General features: G+C 40.8%; 2 protein-coding genes across 3 annotated transcripts; both read right to left on the reverse strand.

The window, feature by feature from the left end:
* Positions 1–298: 298 nt before the first annotated feature.
* Positions 299–10,995, reverse strand: LOC117504383 (23 kDa integral membrane protein-like). 2 transcript variants are annotated; one of them, XM_034163854.1, is made up of 9 exons: positions 10,829–10,995; positions 9,941–10,006; positions 5,903–6,016; positions 5,567–5,641; positions 4,450–4,545; positions 2,361–2,467; positions 1,969–2,074; positions 1,805–1,888; positions 299–732 (listed from the first exon to the last, which is right to left on the reverse strand). In XM_034163854.1, the coding sequence occupies exons 1-9, from the start codon at positions 10,976–10,978 to the stop codon at positions 610–612; spliced, it is 921 nt and encodes a 306-aa protein (XP_034019745.1). In that variant the 5' UTR covers positions 10,979–10,995; the 3' UTR covers positions 299–609. The 2 variants fall into 2 exon arrangements, with proteins under 2 accessions (XP_034019745.1, XP_034019744.1); XM_034163853.1 differs by having other exon boundaries at positions 5,903–6,021; positions 9,937–10,006.
* A 3,105-nt stretch (positions 10,996–14,100) lies between these two features.
* LOC117504235 (tetraspanin-8-like) lies at positions 14,101–25,413 on the reverse strand. Its single transcript, XM_034163637.1, has 8 exons — positions 25,262–25,413; positions 20,615–20,677; positions 20,281–20,400; positions 19,364–19,438; positions 19,142–19,237; positions 18,769–18,891; positions 18,026–18,109; positions 14,101–15,747 (listed from the first exon to the last, which is right to left on the reverse strand). The coding sequence occupies exons 1-8, from the start codon at positions 25,316–25,318 to the stop codon at positions 15,676–15,678; spliced, it is 690 nt and encodes a 229-aa protein (XP_034019528.1). The 5' UTR covers positions 25,319–25,413; the 3' UTR covers positions 14,101–15,675.
* Positions 25,414–25,841: the final 428 nt, after the last annotated feature.

The following is a 25,841-nucleotide window of genomic DNA, read 5'->3' on the forward strand; positions in this document are numbered from 1 at the left end:
AAATAATAATATTAAATTTTATTAAATTTGCCAGAGACTGAATTCATGTTTTACATTTTGAGATTTTACTCAAAGCATGAAAAAATGTTTTTGATTATCAAAAATGAATAAAGTTTCAAAAATGCAGATATTGAAGTTACTTGCATCTTTGCTGCCAACATGTGGTTGGAAGTGGAAACTGCAAAAGGCTGACAGCACTGATTTTTGGTCCAAAGTTTATTTACACTTCAGAAGATGATGTTTGACATCGTCATGGAGACACTTCATTAGTATTTGCTGCTGGACTTACTGGCAGTGATTTTTTTTTTTTTTTTTTTGGGGGGGGGGGGTAAAGGCAATAAACATCCTGAGCAGTTTGTGTGACGACTTTAAACAGAGTCAAACGTAGACGTGAGAGAGAACAGTGGCTCTTAGCACTCATGTTTGACTACTTCTGGGCATCTTCCAGGATTAGACCATCGTGACCCAGCTGAAGAGGGATGCGTGGTCTCTGCAGCGGACAAAACGCTTGGGGTCCTTCCAGCCAGCCCATTGCAGTGTCTCAGTGTGGCTTTAATTTAACACCAGCAGTACGTGACAACACCAGGGTGATATGGTGGAGGTCAAAGGTCAGGTTAGGGAGTGTTTGGGTTTGAATTTAACTCTGTTGTACTCATCGACTGTAGTTTCCACCGGAGCCGTCCTCCAGTAATCCTCCAGACCCAACACTAGGCACAAACCAATAGCTGCCAGCTGCAAAACAAAGACAGACTGTTTACAGATGCTTACATGTGGTCACTGAAGAAAGAAGTGTGACACTCATAAGGCTTTTATAAAAAGACAAACTATTGTGGCACTCGTTAGAACGAAACCCTCCAAAGTCCAATCCTCAGCCCACCCCTGTCTGAAAACACAGATCTAGATCAAGGTGCACCCACAGATAAATGATCATAGGATTCATAAGTGTGACTTTGTTTGTGTGGTAGAGTTCGGTCTAGATGTAGGGATAGTGTTAGGGGTAGAGTTCGGTCTGGATATAGGGATAGAATTCAGTCTTAGATGTAGGGATAGTATTAGGGGTAGAGTTCGGTCTAGATGTAGGGATAGAATTCAGTCTTAGATGTAGGGATAGTATTAGGGGTAGAGTTCGGTCTAGATGTAGGGATAGTATTAGGGGTAGAGTTCGGTCTAGATGTAAGGATAGTGTTAGGGGTAGAGTTCGGTCTGGATGTAGGGATAGAATTCAGTCTAGATGTAGGGATAGCGTTAGGGGTAGAGTTCGGTCTGGATGTAGGGATAGAATTCAGTCTAGATGTAGGGATAGCATTAGGGGTAGAGTTCGGTCTAGATGTAGGGATAGCGTTAGGGGTAGAGTTCGGTCTAGATGTAGGGATAGCGTTAGGGGTAGAGTTCGGTCTAGATGTAGGGATAGCGTTAGGGGTAGAGTTCGGTCTAGATGTAGGGATAGCGTTAGGGGTAGAGTTCGGTCTAGATGTAGGGATAGTGTTCGGTCTAAATGTAGGGATAGTGTTAGGGGTAGGTGGTTTATGTTCAGGGTTATGGGTTTGGTTAACCCTTGTCACAGTTCACACCTGGGGCCAAGTCTTCTGCATTAGGCCAACTTCTGTGTCCCAAACATCTCATCTGCAATCTTGGACACCCCCCCAAGTAACCATTCACATTATTTAAGAGATGCAGGTGGACACAAAGTACTAAGTAAGTTATTTTGTCTTAACCATATATTTGCTCAGGGTCACAGTGTATAATGCCGTTTGCGTCATTTTGCAGAGCGGTGCAAAGTGTGTGAGTGTGTGTGTTCATGTACCATCACAGTGGCAAAGGCTGAAATCACACCGATGCTGACTTTGGGGATGAAGCTCAGATGTTGCTTCAGGATTGGTCCACAGGGCTGTCACATGAAGAGGTCAGAAGTCAATTAAGAAAACACGTTGGTTCCCTGTATCAAAATAAATATGATGGCGGGGTTACCTTGGAGTGAACCCACACGTTAGTCGTAGCATTTGAGGTGTGAGTGTAAAGGTCGCGACCCGCCCACACACACAGTCCTACTGAGCTCCCCTGACCACGGTCAGCGCTGTTGGACAGAAAACAGGAAAGACAACTGACAACAGCTGATTAGTCAAGTCTAGTGTTTCCTCAGTCCTGATTGGCTGAGCACACCTGACTTAATTCATTAGCAGTGGGTGGAGTCAGGACAGCTGGGAAACCTGCAGGACAGGTGTCCAGTGGCCGTTCTTCTAGTGCCATCTTTTGGTATCAATATCAATGCACACTCTGGGACTTGGTAAACAACACACTGAAATGATTTCAGCATTCCCAGAGCTGTGTGTGTTTGGACTTTTCCGTGTTTCCAGGATTACCTTTGTAACAGTGTGTCAGTGGGCAGCGGAGGGACGGGAGTACAGTAACATGACACCGGAATTTCATCCTTCCAGTCTTCGAAACCCATCAAACCGCAACATGAATCCTGAGAGATGAAAAGACGCACAAAGTTCATCAAGCTGCAATTCCTCTGACGGCCAAAAGATGGTGCAATAATTCAGTGCAGAAATACAGACTGCATCTTCTCACAATTAGAGAAAACAGAGCCCACACAGAAACACAATTAGAGGGGTTTTCCTGAGAACTGAGGAAAAAATCTTCCAGTGTTACCATTTTTGTCCAGTACAGGGGACATAATGACAGGGCTGAGTCTCAGGAGGATATTTGTCTTTTGGAATCATTGTTGTATAACTAAATGAAGAGGAAAATCTATTTAAATTGGAGAATTCCTGGATTATCAGTTTGTGTATTGTTGTATTTCATTAGACAGGAAATGTGTCACAAATAAAACACATAATTACAGATGTTAATATAAAGAAAATTAGTGGATTTTGTGGGGTTTGTATGGTTTTTGCATTTTTCATGGATTTTTGGGAGTTTTTGTGGGGCCTTGTGAGTGTGTGGGTTTTGTAGGTTTTGTTTTTTTTTTTGTTGTTGTTGTTGTTGTTTTTTGTGGGTCTTTTTTTTTTTTTGTCAGTTTTTGCATTTCTTGGTCTTTGTGGGGTTTGGCAGTCTGTCCGTCTGTTCTGTGTCAGCCTGATCCCGGCGGATCCCTGAAGCTAAGCAGTGCGGGACCTGGTTAATACTTGCAGACCTCTTTGGAACACCAGTGGCTGTGTGTGTTTCTCCAGGTAAAACTGGAGTTGCATCAGGAAGGGCATTTGGTGTAAAACTTGTGCCAAATACCAATGCAGATCTGGCTGTATCTGCTATGGTGGCCCCAAACAAAAACAGAAGCAGCCAAAAGGACAACAATAATGTTTTATGGGGTCTGTGGTTTTAGGCCTGGCGGGTTTTTGTCAGTTTGTGAGTTTTTGTGGAGTTTTGTGGGGGGTTTTTTGGTGGTGGTGGGGGGCTCTGTGGAGTTTTGTGGGTTTTTTGGGTTTCGTGGAGTTTTGTAGTATTTGGGGCTTTGTGGAGTATTGTGGGTTTTTGTAAGTTTGTGGGTTTTGTGAGTTTGTGGGTTTTTGTGGAGTTTTTGGGGGTTTGTGGTTTTGTGAGTTTGTGTTTTTTGGGGGTTTCATGGGTTTTTGTGGAGTTTTGTGGTTTTGTGAGTTTGTGGGTTTCATGGGCTTTGTGGGGTTTTGTGAGTTTGTGGGTTTCGTGGGCTTTGTGGGTTTTTGTGGACTTTACTCTGCTGAGGGAGGACATGCAGGTGGTTCGTGTGACAGAGGAAGATACAGAGGACAGGGTGAGATGGAAACCACTGATCTGCTGTGGCAACCCCTAACGGGAACAGCCAAAAAAGAAAGAAGAAGGGTTTTTGTCGAGTTTGTGGGGGTTTGGGGGTTTGTGGAGTTTTGTGAGTTTGTGTTTTTTGAGTTTCATGGGTTTTTGTGGAGTTTTGTACTTTTTGTGAGTTTGTGGGTTTTTGTGGAGTTTTTGGGGGTTTGTGGTTTTGTGAGTTTGTGATTTTTGGGGGTTTCATGGGTTTTTGTGGAGTTTTGTGGTTTTGTGAGTTTGTGGGTTTCATGGGCTTTGTGGGGTTTTGTGAGTTTGTGGGTTTCGTGGGCTTTGTGGGTTTTTGTGGACTTTACTCTGCTGAGGGAGGACATGCAGGTGGTTCGTGTGACAGAGGAAGATACAGAGGACAGGGTGAGATGGAAACCACTGATCTGCTGTGGCAACCCCTAACGGGAACAGCCAAAAAAGAAAGAAGAAGGGTTTTTGTCGAGTTTGTGGGGGTTTGGGGGTTTGTGGAGTTTTGTGAGTTTGTGTTTTTTGAGTTTCATGGGTTTTTGTGGAGTTTTGTACTTTTTGTGAGTTTGTGGGTTTTGTGGAGTTTTGTAGTTTTTGTGTTTGTGGGGGTTTTTGGGGGGGCTTTGTGGGTTTTGTGAGTTTGTGTTTTTTTTGGGCTTTGTGGGTTTTTGTGAGATTGTGGGTTTTATGGGTTTTGGTTTGACTCACTGAGACCTGGAGTTTCTTGAGTTCGACCTGTAGCTGTTCATCGGCGGTATAGAGCGGCGTCACGTTCTTAAACCTGTCATCCAGAATGATGTCTGTCTGCAGAGTGAAGTACAAATCAACACAACAAACAAAAAACAGATTACACTTTACACAAACACCAACACAGAGAGGTTTCTGATTCTAAACATGCTTTTCAAAGTCAGGACACAAATCTGGACAAAATGCACACTAGCGAGTCCAGTGGCTGTGACTGGAGAGGTGACTGTTGCTTCCAAGTGGCACCATGAGCCCGCTATAAATGAGGCCGACACTGAAATGCAGTACCTTGACTGTCCACTTGAGGCTGGCTTCAAAACAGAGCACTTTCCCATAGGACCCCATGTTAAAATGTCCAACTTTAGAGCAGAAATAAACATTTTGCAAGCTGGTACAAAAAATGGTTTAGGTCTCTTCCAACAGTTTTCTCATTCATGACAACTGTAAGGGGGGGGGGGGGGGGGGGGTTATTGTTTTCTTACATCTTAGTTTAAGATGTTTTAAGCCATAAAGTTCTGCTGTATAATTGGGGGCGTGGTCGCTAGCGGCTGCACTCTGCATTGTGTTGTTATGACTCCGCCCATTCGCTCCCCTTGGGACACGAACTCACGATCTCCGGCATGGGAGTCGGACTCTGTAACCAGAAGGCTAAAACCCAGGGCTCTGGCCTTGTGACCAGAGAATCCTTTTGAACCGTTGGGAGTGAGGTTTATTAACTACATCTGCACAATGACACCTGCTGGCCTCCGTTACATGTGCACAGTCCAAAATAGCCACATGGACCTCGGAGCACTCGTTCTCAAGTGCAGAAATGCTGCTAAATGTTCTTGGTTTTTGTTTTAATTTGTTTTGCTCCAATTAAAAATGACAGTTACTGAAACAGAGGCAGGCAGTGCTTCTTTTGCTCCGCCCCCTGACAGTGATACTAAACCTGAATTATCATTATCGTTTGCATTTATGGATGACGTAATATTCAGAAATGATTATTCAAACATGTGTGAGACAGTGAACATGAACACACAAACAAACGAACAAACAAACAAACGACGATGAACAGACGGTTGAGGGTTCTAGAGATTACCTGAGCTTGAAGTTGAACCAACGGTGAAGCAACAACCATCAGAGCTGAAAACTCCACAAACAGCAGAGCAGAAAACTGGAAAGAAAAGTTGCAGGTTAGCTCCGCCCCCTGTGTGTGCACGCTTACATTCATGTGCCTTTGTGACGACTCAACTGACATTCTCACCTTCAGAGGACAGTAATTAAAATGAGCACATTTTGTCCAGTTCTAAGAGAATGAGGTGAGGGTGTTGCATCGAGTTGTGCTGGTGTTGCATCGAGTTGTGAGGGTTATGCATCGAGTTGTGAGGGTGTTGCACTGAGTTATGAGGGTTACTTAAATTAAAGTTTTTCCCACCAGCAGCAGCAGAGGTTTGATATCGAGGGTCACTGCACAGATTCCCAGAACAGACAGAACCATGGTGATTGGACCAAACACCTGCAGAACCAGTGAGCAATGGCTGTACCACCACTGAACACACACACAGACAAAAAAATAGATCACTTTTAATTCTGGTTAATTTTTATCCCATTTTAAACACCACAAATGGTTATTGATTCAATAACTTTCTTACATTTGAAAAATTTCATCTCAAATGTCACACACACACATATACATATATATATATATACGGTATATACACATATATATATATATATATATACACACATATATATATATATATACACACATATATATATATATATATATATATATATATATATATATATATATATATATATATATATATATATATATATATATATATATATATATATATATATATATATACATACACACACAGTAGTGCTAGTGTTCAGAATAATAGTAGTGCTATGTGACTAAAAAGATTAATCCAGGTTTTGAGTATATTTCTTATTGTTACATGGGAAACAAGGTACCAGTAGATTCAGTAGATTCTCACAAATCCAACAAGACCAAGCATTCATGATATGCACACTCTTAAGGCTATGAAATTGGGCTATTAGTAAAAAAAAATAGAAAAGGGGGTGTTCACATTCAGTCAGTGAGTTTGTCAGTTTTGTGGAACAAACAGGTGTGAATCAGGTGTCCCCCATTTAAGGATGAAGCCAGCACCTGTTGAACATGCTTTTCTCTTTGAAGGTCTGAGGAAAATGGGACGTTCAAGACATTGTTCAGAAGAACAGCGTAGTTTGATTAAAAAGTTGACTGGAGAGGGAAAAACTTATATGCAGGTGCAAAAAATTATAGGCTGTTCATCTACAATGATCTCCAATGCTTTAAAATGGACAAAAAAAACAAAAAAAAAACAGAGGTGTGGAAGAAAACGGAAAACAACTATCAAAATGGATAGAAGAATAACCAGAATGGCAAAGGCTCACCCATTGATCAGCTCCAGGATGATCAAAGACAGTCTGGAGTTACCTGTAAGTGCTGTGACAGTTAGAAGACGCCTGTGTGAAGCTAATTTATTTGCAAGAATCCCCCACAAAGTCCCTCTGTTAAATAAAAGACATGTGCAGAAGAGGTTACAATTTGCCAAAGAACACATCAACTGGCCTAAAGAGAAATGGAAGAACATTTTGTGGACTGACGAGAGTAAAATTGTTCTTTTTGGGTCCAAGGGCCGCAGACAGTTTGTGAGACGACCCCCAAACTCTGAATTCAAGCCACAGTTCACAGTGAAGACAGTGAAGCATGGTGGTGCAAGCATCATGATATGGGCATGTTTCTCCTACTATGGTGTTGGGCCTATATATCACATACCAGGTATCATGGATCAGTTTGGATATGTCAAAATACTTGAAGAGGGCATGTTGCCTTATGCTGAAGAGGACATGCCATTGAAATGGGTGTTTCAACAAGACAATGACCCCAAGCACACTAGTAAACCAGCAAAATCTTGGTTCCAAACCAACAAAATTAATGCCTCACAGTTGTGAAGAAATGATGAAAAACTGGTTATACAACTAAATACTAGTTTAGTGATTCACAGGATTGCTAAAAAAGCAGTTTGAACATAATAGTTTTGCGTTTGTAGCGTCAACAGCAGATGCTACTATTATTGTGAACACCCCCTTTTCTACTTTTTTTACTAATAGCCCAATTTCATAGCCTTAAGAGTGTGCATATCACGAATGCTTGGTCTTGTTGGATTTGTGAGAATCTACTGAATCTACTGGTACCTTGTTTCCCATGTAACAATAAGAAATATACTCAAAACCTGGATTAATCTTTTTAGTCACATAGCACTACTATTATTCTGAACACTACTGTATACGTATATACACACATACACACAGGGTGGGCCAATAAAATGTTACCATATTTTAATTCATACAATTTCAAAAATAACAAAGATTGGGAGAATCCCTCTTGAGATGTGTGGCAATGTCATCACAAACTTCAATCTGCGTGTTGCAGCTGTAATCCAAAGAAGAGCAGCGTGGATTGAACAGGTCATCAATTATTGAACTGTGCGGAAAACAAGAGACAAAGTGGGAAACCTTTGGTATCAAATGTTAATCTGATGCTTCAAGTTACAAGTCTGTAAATAAAATTTTCAAATAAGTTGTTATATGGCTGGGGGGGCCTGGCTGCCGGTTTGTTTGTCTTTTTGTTTTCCTCCCAGGTGGCTTGCGTTTGGGACTGAGTGGCTGTGTTGCTGAGGCTGTCAGGACCTCACCCTGATCACCTGCGACTCGTCAGGACTCACAGCTGAGGTGCATCTGGATGGATTGGAGCATGTTGGCATTTAAGACTGGAGTGCACAGTGTGTATTTGCCAGAGACTCGACCTTGTGACCAGACGGGTGAGATCGTCGTCTCGGGAGCCATCTCATCAGCAGCGGATGCTGAGAAACGTCCAGGTTTGATGCACAGTCTGTGAAAGAGGAGGGGGTGAGGTCTCACGCTTGTCAGCACACTTCCTGAGGTACGTTAGATTTTGTGACTAACAGTTATACAGTCAGTAAATGTGGTGTCCCTCACACCTTATTGTATTGAGCTGTTTGTTAGTCATGTATCAGCTTCCACTGCGGTGGAGTTTTGTGAACTGGATGTTCCATGCCTGCAGGTTGGAAGCTGATCAGCAATCAAGCCAGGAAGTGTTTGCTGTTTGTACACCTTTAAGTGTTCTGTGTGTAGAGTGTGGACTCACATAATGGTTCCTTCTTTCACAGACTCGGTTGTTGCGGCCACCTGGGGGGTGTCGGCGGGGTCCTTGGGTCCGAAACAGCTTCTGGCTCCGGACCGTTAGCGCTGCTGGGAGCGCACCACGCCAGACCGCACCTTTCTGTATTATCACTGTTATGTATTAAATTCAGTTAGCCTTTGTACCGTGCTCTGCTTATTTCATACTGGGTCCTTCAAACGCTGGTCGGTTCTCCGAGCTGCGTCCGACACATAACATAAGTTCTCATTTCAAAAACTTGTGTACGATCAAAAAGTGGTAACATTTTATTGGCCCACCCTGTATATATAATTTCCGGAGTGTTGTCTGTTTAGTTTTTATTTATATCTTACATTTTGTTTGTTCTCACTCTTTGAAGCCAGAAAAATGAGACAATATTCAAAGAATTATTAGATTCACTTTAAATCACAACCTCATTTCGACATTATCAAACCAAGATACTGCAGAAATCACATTACATAACCATAATTATATTCCTGCACTCTGTGTCCTTCATGACAATTTAACATATTTGTAACAATGTCACTTGTAGCAACAATATTGGACTATATCTGTTACTAAATGTCTGTTACATAATATCTTGTTATAAAATGTCAGTTATCCTAAATGATCAATTGAGATATAATCAGTTCCTACTCTTGAAATGTCATGATGTTAATGTGACTTAATTCTTAAATTAAGATTAGCAAAAGCAAGGGATGTTAGCATCGATGTTAATGAATAAATATTGTAACCATAGAAATCGCTCCTAATCAATGAACAATTAGGAAACCTGAGCTTATCGACAAATCATTAATCTTATCTAGCAGGAGACCTGCAGCTGTTAGCGCCACAATCGTGAACAACATCACATGACTGAATGTCTTAAACTGTATTTTTTGCAAGTCAAAATAATGATGAATCAAGATTATCTGGAAACACGTTCTGACCAGTCAGGATGACATGAAAGTTTATAACGACGTCACAAAAAGTCCAAGTCTTTACAGACGCACAATTCACTTTTTTTTCCCCACATCTGGACTTCTACCGCTTGTTTAAAAATGGTTTTATCTGAGAACACAAGCATCTCACTGTCTGAGGGAACTGAAAATATGACCCCTTTAAATCGACCGGCTGCAGCCACCACACGTAGCTCCGCCCACTGTGATGTTGTTTTGCACATTCAAAAGACAAAAACAAACAAGTTTTCCATTTCATTGTGTATGTGAGATAAACAGTTACCTCGGCAATGAATATTTCACTGTAGCCAGAGGAGAAACCGACGCCGATCATCAGCACGCCGAACACCTGGACAGTGACGTCACAAAAACTAGGTGAGCTCATCAGCTTTAATTAAAGCTGGTGAAATTATTTATTTATTTAAAGGGACCATTCCTGAGAAAACATGAACATCAGAAATTACTGAACACAACAAAACCATTAAAATTTAATTTTTGTGTTTTCAGAAACTGATGAAAGTTTGTTTACATCATAACCTTTGTTAAAAAAAAAAAAAACAAAGAAGCTTTTATTTGTTGTAATGATCAGCTGACAACTACACAAAAGGCTGATTTTGTTTCCCCCAATGTGAACACAAACTGAGTTTTGTGAATTTTTTGTCAAAATATTACAGTTTAAAAATCTTTAAGATTGTTTCTTTAACTAAGCAGGAAGCTGGTTTAATAAAATCGTAAATAAAAAGATATATGTTTTAAAAAACGATTAACTGAGACTGAAGTCAAAGTGTTTGTGTTCAACATAAATACAAAATCAGACAACAAAAATAAAACACACTGATTTCAAGTATTTAAATTAAAATATTTTGTCAACTACAAAGCTTATAATGTAATTAAATATTATTATCATAATGTAATTAAATATTCACTTAACAAAAAGGTATCACCAATTTGATTAAATTAACTTCTCTGTTGCAGATTTATTTTATTAAAGTTTGTCAAAAGTGATATATATTAAAAAAAATCAAAATAAGGCAGCAAAAGTAAAATAAAATATAATTTAAAGGAATAAGATTCCTCATTAACAGTTAGCATTAGCAGCTTTAGCTGTTAGCATTTATGCTAATTATTTATATCCATTAATTTGCTAAGTGCTAATTAGGATGTTGCCTACCAGCAACAGCAGTGTTAAGCTGATGGTGATTCCTCTCATGTAGCGGCGACACAGACCCATGTTAGCAGACTGAACCCGGTCCGGACCGAACCAGAATAAAGAGCAGAACTCAGTGAGGGAGATGTTTAAAGAGAGCAGAATGAAGAACATAACCAAGTTAGGAATATCAGCAGAGGAGGGGAGGAGGGAGGGAGGAGGGAAAGGGGAGCAAAGGAAGAGGAGGGGAGGGGTGAGGGAAGGGGAGGGGAGAGGGGAGGAGGGGGAGTAAAGGAAGGTGAGGGAAGGAGAGGAGGAAGGGTGGAGTAAAGGAGGAGGAGGTGGAGTAAAGGGGCGGTGTAAAGGAGGTGGAGGGGAAGACAGGTGAGGAAGGAAGGAGGAGTGGAACAAGGATAAGAGAGGGAGGAAAGGAGAACAAGAGACTGGAAGGAAAGAAGGAGGGGTGAAAGAAGTGGGTGAAGAGAGTGAGGATAGAAAAGAGAAAAAAGAAGAGCAAGAGAAAAAGAAAGAAGAACAAGATGAGAGATGAAGAGAAGAGCTGAGGAAGAGAGGCTAGAAAAAGAGAAGCATTGAACAGGAGCTGAGAGGTACCAAGGTGCTGAAAAGGGAAGGAGATGAAGAAGAAGCACAGAGGGAAGAGGAAAGGAAAGGAAAGGAAAGGAATAAAGAAGAAGGGACGAGAAAGGATGATGGAAGGAAGAGCGAAGAGATGACAGGAGAGGAACGAGGGAAGGTGATAAAACAGTGATAGAGAGAAAGAGCAAAGGAGAAAATGAAGAAGGAAGAGAGAGATATGAGGAACAACAGAGAGGAGAAGGATGTGCTCAGAACTGAAAACAGGGACTGGAACAAAGGGGGATGGAAGAATTAACTGAGCAACTTTATCAGTGAATCCTGTCTTTCTGGATCAAAGTGCACTCGTCTGAGCCGTACATCTGCTTGTTCCATTACTACTAGAGCTCTTAGCGAAATTCTATTGTATCTGCATTTATATTAAATGTCCACCAGGTGGAGATATTGCTCCATTTCAAGAACCTTGAGTATAGGCTGCTGTGGGACACAACAGTGAACCAGTTGTTTGTAGTAGTAGATGTTCACAGTGGTGACTGTCCAACCGAAAAGCAAAGCGATTTCACTTTAATGGATTTTGTGTCCAGCAGGTAGCTCAGTGGACAAGGAACTGGCCTGCCAATGTGTAGACCGAGGTTTGAATGCCACTCATGCTACCTGTTTCTGTCCATAGACAAGACACTTAATCTGTATTGTCCTAGTCCAACCAGCTGTAAAAAAGGGGAGTGGTCTTGGCTGGGAGAAGTCCTGTCCAGGAGGAGTCATAGCCTCTTTTCTGCTTCACACTAAGAACATAGGGCTGCAGGGCTGATAAAAGACTTCTTCTTCTTCTTGACTCATAAAACATTGGGTCAGACAGTTTGATGAAGCTGCTTGAGTGAGTTAAAGCACATATGCAGCAAAAAAACAAACAAACGTTACGGAAAACTAAAATAATCCAAAACTAGGACCAAATTGATTTAGGATTAAGGATATTTTTCAAGTGGCACTTACTTGAGTTTCCTGTCTGGCACTGAGCCAAAAATGGTCTACTGACCAGTCCATCTGGGGTCATGATCAGAGAGATGGGAGGTGGGGATGGATCAGTGGTCTGCCTGGGTCCTGATCCATAGCCATTTATACAGTCTATTCCCAGATTTCATGTACGTATCTACTGTGACCAGGTGAAACGTTGGTGGGCCCTTGGTCTTCTTCAGACAGTGGGTTCCTCAACACTGAATTGCCTGCACTCTGGATCACATCCACAAAAACGTTATAGCTGATGTTCCCTCTCAATGCAAGTGAGCCTCGTCATCTGAGTCTCAAGAAGTAACCGGTCAACTGAAGCCAAGGATCCTCAAAGAGACCTGGTACCAAAGACATCCAGCCTTTGGTCAGTGTTTAGTGTCCAAGTCTGGCAACCCATACAGTAAGACAAGAAACACCAGGAGCCAAAAGGTTTGGACCTTCATTCTCCTGCAAAGCTATTGGTATCACCAAACACCTCTATGAGGGGACCTCATGATTCCCAAAGACCTTCCCACAGATCCCTCAGTGTCAAAGACCGAGTGCTAGAAAACATGAAGGTCACGTGTAACTGGCCATCTTTAATTTTCCATTATCTTAACCTACTTTTGTTTAGTTTTTTCTGGTGCCAGGAATCAGTGTGTCTGATCTCCGTTGTTTGACAGGCGGCGATTCCTGTTAGAACAGAATCCAGTGGAATAGGAAGGAATTCAGCCGTCGTTAAGCTCAGGGCCGTGTTGACTTTAGACTAAAAATAACTGAAGAGGACTGACGCTCTCAGTTTGTTTTCCCAGCAGTCCTTCTGGTCCATTTCTCAGCAGACACTTGACTTTGTGTTCAAATTGAATAGTCATCTTTTAACGACATTACATCTGACTATGAAGAAAAACAGATGCTCCTGACAGATTGGTCCAACTGGGGCCAGAATGGTTTGTTCATAGACTGAGGTCATGTGATCACTCGTGTTTGTTTGTGTACAAAATAGCTGAGAAGGTAAACATATTTCACCAAAATATTTTCTGGTCACTTTCTCTTTTAACTGATGCAAATCTGCATACAGCATTTTATTTTTATTTTTATTTTTGGAGTGTGAGCGCCCCCTAGGTCAGATTCCTCTATTGTTAATGAATGCAAACCACTGCTGGATGATTAATAACACAATTATTACTTTCATCAGTTATAACATAAGAATGTGACAAATTCAGTGTCTATCTCAGAACTCCCAACGATGGCATGTGACATAACTCATCACAGATCTCACCCGGACCTCCTGTGAAAGCCAGAAAGGGTGTGTCCAGACCTTTATGATGTCATAAAGCAAGAAAGTTACAGATTAAAGGAAAACATCTCACAAAAGTGATAAAAAGAAACTTCCAGGATGATCCAGATCATGACTGAAATTGAATAATCTCCACTTTTACAAAAAAAAAAAGATGTGAACACAAGCTCCACCTCTCCACTAGAGGGCGTCATTCCTTTACATACTAGAGGGCGTCACTCCTTTACATACAGCTCCATGCTCCTTTAATACTTTATCTGACCAGGAAAAGAAGAAACTGCGTTTGATCCTGCAAACTTGATTCTCATTTCAGTTGGAATGAGAACCTGAAGCAAATTGTTCTGTTTGTGTTGCCGTGCAGATTTTTGTTTCAGAAATGACAGCGCAACACTGAAAGGGAAATTTCAATAATAAATGAGCAAAGGTTGGAGAATCTTTAATGTAATGTGACTTTTGTTCCCTTCTGAGAATATACACAAATATCACAAACACATTCTGAAGATTTTTTTAAAGAAACAGGATTCAATGTGAAACAGGAAACTCAATGTTGTTCCAAATCATAATTTACACACATTATCAAGAAAAAAAAAAAAGAACATTGCTCAACACGTTGAACCTGTGTAGCAGTAACTAAAGAAAATATAATGCACTTTTGACATTTTAAGAACAAATTTAATTTCCTGAGTAAATATGTATCAAATATTTGCTAAAAATGACAGCGATATGAACACCAGTATAGAGACAAAAAAAAAAAAAAAAAAGCGATGACACAAAAAATAACCCAAAACAAAACAGAATATTTGTTGAACAAAACAAACATGTTAATCTAATAGGCCTTGCACAATGTTAACTAGCTAGCTTGCTTTGCACTTTACGTGAGACTAAAACTTTATGGTTAGCAAATGCAGCCAGACAGGATCAGAAATGCAAATTATATCTGTGCTTTCGAGCTCAATGATCAGGACTGGAAGCCTGAGTGTTACATAGGCTCTTAATGTCAGATACGCTATATTCCTGTGGCACCACAACAGCAGTTTGACTAACATCAATAATCCAGTGCTCCAGAATCTGTAAATATCACTATGATTTGTGAGCAGGCTAACTGCTCAAAAGCCAAGTTAGATGGCTTTGCTAAGTCATTTCAGTAATGTGGCTAGGTTATTTAGCTAACACATGTGGTACCTGGCTAATTTAGCATGAATGGAATGCATTTGTACCGCTCTATTCTTCTCCTACAGGTGTTTTTGTGACAGTTAATACAACAGCAGAGCATTTTTTTTTTTTTTTTATTCAGCTAACATGTTTAGCCTGTGTGATCATCGCCTCTAATTTAGTTCTGTTACTATAAAGATCAGTGGCATTGAAGCAGCTTATGGATCAGTACAATCATGAATTACATTTTAAATAGTTCTCAGTTTGTTCTGACATGTTGCTGCATGTATAAGTACAGCTGTTATGGAGAAGAGTTTAGTTATGCTGTTGCCAGATTCTAATAATAATTTTCCAAAGCATTGTTCTTTGAAGACACACAACCTATGACCTAAGAATATATCATTGAGGGTCGAGGTGGAAATATTCCACCAATATTTAGGAAAATCCCAGCTTTAGTGTTACCTGGAATGATGAACAAAAAATGTCCCATCTTACCCAAGAACATTTTCCCTCTTTAAATTCTGACAATTACTATTGAGCCATTACAGAAGTACTCATTTTGTTCATTAAAGGAACATTTCATGTTAAATTGATTTACCAAATTGTATCACACATTTTAATAATTTATTCTTCATTTTGTCTGAAGCTTAAAAAAAAAAAATCACATCTAATAATGTAGTTTTAATGTTATTTGGGGACAACACACCAGTCGACTGAACTCTTTCAACATAAAGGCACAGGTTAAATTTTTAGGATTGACTATAAGCAGATTTAATTAGAATTATTTGGGCAGTGCTGATTGGCTGTTGCCAGACAGCGAGGAGGCGTGGCCATACGTGGAGGCTCAGGCTGTGGTTGGACCTTCTTTCTTTCCGATCTGACAGTAGAGGGTCATGGAGAAGGCCATCCCGAAAATCTGCACAACAGATAACAGTTAGTGCAAAAATAATTACTTACGCATCAAAATAAGAATAATTCTCTGGTTAAAGCATCTTAAGTATATGTTTATATGCTGTTTGCACAAATCATTTGAAAACATCACTCTGTCTTATTGAAGAGTTGCTACTTTAAGACAAACTGATTATACTGCAAACCACTAATTAAAAAAATAATAATTTTGAAAAACTTGCTTTCACTTTACACACCTTTTAAAATTGCAACAAAAAAATTGCAGTACGTATTATTTGATCACTGATGACATTTATGGCAGATTGCCGATAGAAAATATTTTCATAAAAATAAAATATTCTGAGAAGGCAGTGTTGTTTAGCAGATGTTATAGTTGTTACTTACAAAACAGTGGAAAAGTTACAGATGTTTAAAAAAGTTGTATTCTGAAGAAATGTTTTCCACTATTGATAATTTCTACTGAATTATTAAACCATATTTTAACATACAGACAGCAGGCGCCCTCTGCTGTTCGGTCAGATGCATGAACCTCCTTCCACAGACTATCTTCTCTTATTCTGAAAATGTTTTCTGCAGATATCCCCACCCCACCCCCCACAAAAAGAAAAGTCTTTCTGAAATCCAACTTTATACACGTAGCAGCTGATTTTTATTTACTTTTATATCAGTGGAAATTACCTGAAAAAGTTGAGTTTATTTTAACACCAGACACAAATGACGTCGTCATTCTCAGTTCAGTGCAACTACCACTAGATGGCACTACATACCAGGAAAAATTATTTAGCAAGCTTAGGACTGACTTTATGACTCTTTGGAAGCAAATTAATTGATGTGGTGTTAGGTTTAGATTTGGCAGAATGTTTTATTCTTATTTTGTTAAAAAATAAAAATTTCAATTTCAAAAGTATAATTTTTTTGCTGTTGTGGACATAGAAGTCTGGGACCATGATGTGATACTGTGCCACATCTGCGACACCACAGAACCACCTTGGGTGCTGGATGGCAACCATCCAGGCAGACAGCCAGTCCAGTCCCACATCTATCTGCCACAGCCAGGTGAAACATCAGCATGTCCTTGGACTTCAACTACTGGGGTCCTCTATACTTGGGCACCTCTGTACTGGATTGCACACAGAGACAAGGGCCATATAGCCAAGATGTCAAGGCTGACGTTCCTTCAGAATGAAAGTGATCCTCCTCATCTTAGTCACCACTCGTTTGGTACAAAGTTGGTACCCAAGGATCCTCTAAAGACACAGAGGACCAAATACATAGTCTTCACCTTCGGTTACTGGTTATTGTCCAAGTTTGACAACCATGCAGCAAGACAGGTAGCACCAGGACACTAAAGACCTGGACCTTCGTTATCCTGCAAAGATATCAACATTGCCAGACACCTTTGACTTCATGACTCCATGAGATCTTCCCAGGTCCCACTGGACCACGAGACATGATCATCACTGCTGAGATCAGTCAGTTCACCACATATACATGCACTTCTGATGGCTGAGTCCAGAAAAGCTTTAAAAGCCTGGATCTTAGTCTTGGTCCAGGACAATCTCAAACCCAGACACAGATTCCTCACTCAGCTTCTCAAGTACTGCAGAGTATCCATTGTTTCTACAAATATCACAGCATCATTCATAGAGTGAAGGTCAGTAAAGCTTTCCTTGCCAACAAAAAGCGTCCATGTTACTGGTGTAGGAGCCAGAACACATCCCTGAGGAACACCATCATTAACTAGGAAAACTCTGCCTCCACTTGGTACAGCACTCACTATATCTGCATATACACTGGCTACGGTGTCCACTAGCATTTTGGGGATGCCACAAATTCTCAGGATGTTCCAGAGAGCAGTCCGATCAGCTGAATCAAACACTTTGTGAAAATCAGCATATGCTGTAAAGGAGCACTGCTGATATTCACGCTTGGGTTCTATGAGTACCTGTGGGGCTAGAATGCGCTTGACAGTTGACTTCTTGGCTGTGAACCCAGACATTTCCAGTTGCTGAACAACAAGTAGCTTGAACTGAATCCTATTAAGAATTATCCTTGCCAGCACCTTCCCCGCCACAGAGAGCAGTGTGTTGTTATAGTTAATATGATCACCCTTGCATGGACGATACCCATCTCCAAGATTGAAGCAAAAATTGTTTCCAATGCCAGAAGAACATCTCCATCAGCTTGTAGGAGCTCAGCTCCAAAGCCACAGATGCCTTCAATTTTCATTGAAAATATTTTCTGCACGTTTGGCGTGTTTGTGGAAGATGCGCGTTTGCACTAACCAACAGGACTGCAATGGTGAAGGCGATTGCCAGTACCACCTTCGAGAATTTCTCCAACACGTCAATGATGGAGTTGATACAGGGCTGCAGAATGAGACAAACATCATCATTGTCACATGATTTTAGTGTTGTCATAGTTACAACCAGGTCTTGTCACAGCTATAATGTTGTGAAGCTAACGGTGAAAGATAAACATTTAGTAAAAATCATTTCCTGGGAAGCTGCTTGATTATATGAACACATTCGGAATACAACATGCTAACCAGCTAACTGCTATCAGCTGAGCTAGGCTAGCTAGGCAGCTCAGTTGCCATTTTCAATAAGAATCACTTCAGGAATGTGCGTGTATTATTTACTGATAATAAAGTCTCTATATTTACTTCAGAGCATCATTTCATAAACGTGCCTGATGGCTAACGACGAGCGTCCGGTTTACCGCCATCGTCTTAGTGCTCAGGGGGGTTGAAATGTTTGCAGTTAGCATGTCAAGTTCTTCACAGAACTAATACAATACTGCAACTATTACGATAATATGGTCAAAGTGACAGTTTACCAAATGTTATTCGTGCTAATCGTATAATAACTCTGCTTCTGGTCACATGATGGAAAGCTGTACGTTAAACTGTACGGAACACAGTTTTGATGAAAGATTTGAAATCAAACTGAATCGACCTGAAACAATCTGTTAAAAAAAAATATATTAGCACATCAATGCCTGATGTATCCGTTGGCTCCGCCCTCACCGTGTTGTAGACTTGGCGGCCGCCAGACAATGTGCAGCCGTATTTGGGGTCTTTACAGTCGCAGGAGACAGGGATGTTGGAGCCCCAGTCTGCTGGTCCTTTAACTAAACCACAACAAAACAACTGAAACATACAAGGATGCACATGTTAGCAGAGCTACGGAACCAGAACCGATCAGAGTCCAAAAACACTTCCTCCCATTATGTCCACAAAATAAGTGATGAAGGGGGAGAAAAAAAAGTGACAGTGTGAAGTCGCCACCTCACGATTTACTGGACGATAAACTTTCACAGCAAAAACTGACAGTTAAATATAAGTGCAGTGGTTTTGACAGTTAGTGGTGACTAGTTGTCAACAATCCTCCACATCATACCTGCGTCTCCAGTTTCTGTATGTCCTGCTGAAACTCAACTGGTTGAGATGTCAATGGGAGATTTTGTCCAAGTGTCTCAGTGATCAATGGCTTAACCTACAGGGGACAAATGAAGACAGACCAAAGCAAAGGCATGTGTGGACAGGTGAAGTGTGATTGGTCAAAAAGAAGTCCAAATGTAAAGAAACAAATATGGGACACTAATGTGCAGATAAACAGCACCTTGTTCATGAACACGGCTCCGACAATTCCTGCTGCCACAAGGAGGATGAAGATGATGAGCAGACCGATGAAAAACTGAAATAGAGGCAGAGCAGATGTCAGAATTTTAAGAAGACAAATTTAAATCTGTACGACTAAAACAAGCCTTGAAACACACATTTAACCTTCATACGCTCACTGCAGCTTAATAAGACAAAAAAAAAAAAACCTGTCTGATGAAACTGATAGTTAATCAGTAAGAAAGACAGAACTATCCTACAATTCCATCTTAAAACACTTTGCTTTGACTGCTTTTTCACTTGTGTCAATAGGTGGTGCTATTTACCAATTATTTGATATCATGTATTATTTTACTGAAAAGGTGGCATATTATTGAGCCCTGAAATCCCAGCGTGCACAAGAGAGGGATTTGTTCTGACAAGATAACTTGTTCTGAGAAGATAATTGATTGTGCACAAAAAAAAACCTGCCTTAGGACTGATCCAAATGATCAATACCTAATATTAAAAAAATGCATCATGGCAAAAATAAATATTTAAAATGTAAAAATCAAGTATGACTTCATAGATTAGTTAGAAATTCACAAAAAAAAATTCTAAAGTCGTATTAAAATAAAACTTTACTTTGATTTAAATGCATGTATTTGTCGGAGAATTCCATTTCAAATATTGATTTGCTTTTCAAAAGCTGTACCGAGAGAATCATTACAAGACTAAACCTAAATTCAGCTCAATACCAAAAATGCATTTTTGTTCTGGTATCATTTCAGGATGCTTTTGTGATGTCACAAAGGCCATGGCACAGATGTGCATAGTCATGAAAAACAGGTCGTTACTGCAGAGGAACGAACACTGTTTCAGCCTTTTAACAGGGTCTAAAAAGTAAAGTTAAATAAGAACGAAAAATAAACTGCATACTATCAGCAGCATGCAGCGGTTCTCTTTGATGGCGCCGCAGCAACCCAGAAAGCCAAGCACCATGATGATCACACCGATGGCGATCATCAGGTCGATGCCAGGAATCGCCTCGCTGGTGATCTGAGGAGATACAGAGGAAACACCATAAACGAGGGTTGCAGTCGGACGTCACCGTTGTGAAATATGTCTTCTCAACTGCTGCACTGGACGTAAAACTGTTAAAATGCAGCGCAGAATATGATCAAAGTCATATTTCACAAAAACAAGCCATTAAAATAAACAATGGGAGGTCCGTAGGAAAAAAGTAAATGAATTGTGTTCAAAGGTTCCTCACCTTGTTAGATTCCTTGCTGACTTTCAGGTAGATGGTCACAGCAAGGATGAGGCAGCCGCTCAGCTGGAGACAGAGAAGAGAAAACATTGGAAATGAAAGGCATCACAAAGCTGCACGCTGTGCACCCTGGGATATTTCCATGTTACCAGTCAATCACAAATCTGTTGCTGATCCATACAAACGTCAGATGATCTCTCCAGCCCAACTGGTTGTGGAGATACGGCAGCAGAAAACACCATGTATTAGTTGACCTTGTCCTTTGTCCCTTCCTCTCCCAGAGCTAATCATCTTCAGATTTCTGCCTGAGTAATATTTCCAAGTTTGGGGAAAATCCATCTGGCTGATTTTTAAGTGATCTTGCTCATAGACACACACAACCAAAGTCTTACAAAAGTCTACTTCACCGGCATACTGGGGGGAAAGGATTTTATATTTAATATATATATATATATATATTATATATCCTGACAATATTATGCTGTAATTCCATGAGTGAATGTATCACCCAATTACGATGAATCTGCCCCCCGCCCACCAACCACCAAAAATTTCTGGATCCATCCCTGTGGGTGGAGACACAAACAAGTGCTGCACCCAAGTGGACGACTCTAAAACCCACTGACTCTCTGGATCTAACCTGTGACAGTCATGTATGTAGCTCCACTCCAGCCTCATCCAAACAGGGAAAATCAAAACAAACTAACAAAAACAATAAACAAGAATATCAGGCGTATTTGAGCTGGAAGAACATTAATGATAACCAGAACAACATGATCCAGAATTCCCGACTCCATTGTGAGAAACAAGTCACACCCACTTTACGGTCATCCAGTCAAATAATAACATGTGACTGTAGATGTTTTTCACTCAGACATTGAAACTAAAAGACCCGGATTGAGAATTCTGCTTATATCAGAATAAACAGTCACTGACAATCAGTTGAAATGTAATGATCGAGGTGATGAACTGTCAAATGGACTGCAATTATGTCGCCCTTTTCCATCTGCATCAGACGCTCAAAGCACTTTACAATAATGCCTCACATTCACCCTGATGTCAGGGTGCTGCCATACACTAGGCGCAACTAGGGGATTAAGGACCTTGACCAAGGGCCCTTAGTGATTTTCTGGTAAGGCTGGGATTTGAACAGAGGATCCTCTGGTCTCAAGCCCAACATTAACCATTAGACCCCCCCGTCAAATGATTAAACTAAACAACGTTTTGCTGTCGGTTTTAAATTTCAGACCGCTCAGATCACAATGGGATGAACAGAACACACTGGACGGACATGTGAGGTGGAGGAACGTGGCCACACCCTCTGCCCGTTTACGCTTCACACATTTCAACATCAGACACCTGACCGGCAGAACAGGAGTCACAGACGGAGCGTGCACGTTTGTGAGTTAAAGCTGCAGCGTTTTCAGCTCCTCACACGGCGAGCGGACCTTCTCCAGCATGTTAATACGTCATCAAGACGTCTTCACACGTCTGCTTCTGGTGGAGCCTCGAGGACTTGGAGGCCCCAGAGTTTGGCTCCTGCTGGTCTGAAAAGTGCATTCACACAAACCTGTTGAGCAACATAGCAATGAGATGGCGGCGGCTCGGAAAGACAAACACACCCTGTGTGCACTCAGACTGAAAACAGATCAGCAGAACTGATAACAAACCAGGATTAACACACAATCACCACCAACTACCCAACAACAACACACGAAGACTGTGTGATGATGAACGTATAAACGCTTTATTGTCACACATGGACTCGGATTTGTACAACCAGGAGAACAAAGCATCCAGACGACTGCAGCGTCTCGACACCGACGGCTAACGTCTGAATACTGCGCATGACATCATTGCTGTTTGAGGTCTCACAGCACCAGAGCAGGAGAAAACAACATCTCACGTAGTTCCCGAAATATGATCATTATGGTATTTTAGACAATGACCTCTGAGTTGACCTTGATTTTACACCTACGACCTTGATGGTCCGTCGCGTTTGACTGAAACTGCACTTTGCATTTTGAAGATGTCCCCACTGAAGACTTCCATCAAGGCGTCATTACAACTAATTGTAGCATTTTATCAAATCTCCCGAAAACAGAAATGTTTCAATTCTAGGCCACGCCCACCCTCTAAAGTTTTTCTTACAAACTAACAGACAGGGACACAAAGTAAATTTCTTCTGACCGTAATGACGCTCATGTCTCTGGGTCCTGATCAGCATTTTGATCAGGAGACACTTAGGAAGACATGACAGACTCATGAGGTCAAAGGTGTTTGGTGATCCCGATTTATGCCACATTTCATCAACTTGGACTTTGGAGAGATGGAGACAGACCAGTTAGTACATGACCCCAAGCAGGTTTTCAGTACCAACTAAGATGGCAAAACAACACTTACAGTTCAGCCTCAGTGTCCCGTGGCAACACAGAAACATATGGGGGGCCATCCAGGGTGGTAGCTGGAGGTAGGTAGGGGTCAAAATTTAAAAATGCTTCAGTCTACACCACATTATTTGTCAGATGATAAAGATTCCAAAAATGTATAGTTTGGACTATTTATGAGTGAATGTTCTGGAGTTATGGGGTAAAACTAGCTAAACTGGTGACAAATTTCAGTTTCAGTTTGTACAGGAGGGATCAAAAAGTTGAAGTTGCTCCAATTTTGGTAAAAAGTGATGCAAATTATTGTCTGAGGTAATATAAATAGTTTGCACCATCTGCCATGCTTAATTATCAAGTTACAGCATAATATACTGTTTATCACGTCATAGAATCCAGTGGACATCAACCTTGTTTAACCTTTATTTTGGAGACCAAGCATTCAACAGTCAAAACGATTCCATTTATTAATCGTATTAGCTCAACCAATAATTTTCATCGCTTTTTAAACAAAACTGGACCAACTTTAACCCGTTTATGCCCAGATTTTTTTTAATAAGTGGAAAAAGTTGCATTAGTACCTTTGAGATTTTTTTTGTGTGTGTGTGTGTGTGTGTGTGTGTGTGTGTGTGTGTGTGTGTGTGTGTGTGAGTAGATAGTAACAGTGATCCACTTTGGCAACAATTGTTGCCAGTGGGGCAAAACGGGTTAATTTTTGGCCCTTTTTGCCACCATTACTGTCCAAAACATTCACCTTTTTGGAATCTTTATGATGAGAAAAATAATGTGGTATACCTTTTAATATGATTGGAGCATTTTTAAATTTTGACCCCCTGCTTGGCTACAACTGCCACCCTGGATGGCCACCATACATTTTGGGTTGGATATGGTACAGTGAGGAGGCTGGATTGTATTGTTTTGTCATCTTTAGTGGTACTGATTAGGTCAAAATTGTCTCCTGGCTCATGGACTAAGTTGTCTACTTTGGTGGAAAACCTCAAATATCAGCAGAAAGACTTCTGGTTCATTTTCATCTTCAGACTCTGCAGCCACAGTATTTTTCCCGCCTCTCCCTGCTCCTCCCCCATTGGAAGAAATTAAATCCACTCAGCCAATCATGAGCTTCCAAAGGGGGGAAAAAAAAAATCTAATCAGATGCAACAGAGAATATCCTGGAATACTGTTTTGGTGGCTCGGGCATCTCTTCCGGATGCCCCCTGGACGCCTCACGGGAGAGGTGTTCCGGGCACGTCCCATTGGGAGGAGGCCCGGGGAAGACCAGGACACACTGGAGGGACTACATCTCTCAGCTGGCTTGGGAACGCCTTGGGGTTCCCCCGGAGGAGCTGGGGGAGGTGTGTGTGGATTGGGAGGTGTGAGCGGCTTTGCTTGAGCTGCTGCCCCCGCGACCCGACTCTGGATAAAGCGGAAGAAAATGGATGGATAGATACTGTTTTGGAGGAGTTCGGGAACAAGCAAATGAATACAGAAGAGTCAACTTTACCGCCCACAAGAAAGAAAGAAAGAAAAAAAGACTCCTGCCACAGATAATCCAGAGAGGAGGATCACAGGTGAAACGTAAAATGATGTCACACTCACGAGCACTTTGTTGCATAATAAACGCCTACCGTCTAGTGGGCGGGGCAAGTAAAAAAAAAAAAAACAAAACAAAAAAAAAAAACACGCCCTGAAACTTAACCTGCGTTTATTTCTGAGGGCGGGTCCGAGCGACTAAAAATAACAGAAAAATAAATAAATAAATAAATAAATAAATAAAACCTGACCTTCAGCAAGGACACGGATCTGAAAGAGAGTCCGGTCCGACCAGAACACCTACCGACCAAAAAACAAAAAACTAATTACTAAGCGGTAGAAGATGAATGAATAATTTGATAAAGATCAAAGAGACCGACACAAAAAGTCACAGCGCAGAAAGGACACGAGGAAAGGAAATTCAATTAGGACACGAGCAAGGACAAGCGAGGAAAGGAAGGAGGAAGAGAAGAAAAGGGGAAAGAAAGGAGGAAAAAACGAAGAATGACGACAGGAAGTAAAGCTAAAAAATACAAATGAAGCAATGAAGAGTGGCCAATTAAAGACTAAAAGGTGGTGAAGGAAGGAAACGAGTTGAGAGAGGAGAACTCGTTAAAGCGCACGAGGCCTCGGCCACACTCGGAAAAATTAATATGAAGAAAAAAAAAACAAACAAAAAAACTTTTTTTTTCTTCTCCTGGACGCAAGGAGAAGAAAATGTTTTCAGACTCACCCAGAAGAGAAGGTTGAAGATGAAGAGGAGGTATTTAATACATTTATTCACAGCCATGACTCTGGTCTGATTCTTCAGTCGTCAGGAACGAAACGACAAACACACACTTTCTGCTGGAGACAGAAAGAAAGAAAGAAGAGAGAAAGAGAAGGAGGGGGCGTTCCCAACAAACAAGTTCTACTCGTTTCAGGACACGTCCCTTTTACCTTTCCTTGTATCCTTTTCCCGTCTACTCTTTTCCTTTCCTGTCTCCTGCTTCCATCTGCTCTTTCTAACCTTCGCTGTGTCCCAGAATGTAGGTGAACAGTCCTTTTTTCTGCATCATCAGCTCCTTAATTTTGTATCTTTGTGCGTTGCTGTCATGTTCAATATCATTAATATTTTAAATGCTCCCCCCCAGGGAGCCTTAATTGAAGTAAGCAGATATAAAACATGGATGGATGGAGTTTATTTTATTTCATGCTTTGATTCCTGAGAAAAACTAATATATAGTCATAAACTTTAAATTTATTAATTATTAATTTACAATTTATTTTTCAGTATAGTTTACCAGAGTATAAGTCACATGACTTGCCAAACT

The sequence above is a fragment of the Thalassophryne amazonica genome, chromosome 22 (genome assembly GCF_902500255.1).
Source record: "Thalassophryne amazonica chromosome 22, fThaAma1.1, whole genome shotgun sequence".
Lineage (NCBI taxonomy): Eukaryota > Metazoa > Chordata > Actinopteri > Batrachoidiformes > Batrachoididae > Thalassophryne > Thalassophryne amazonica.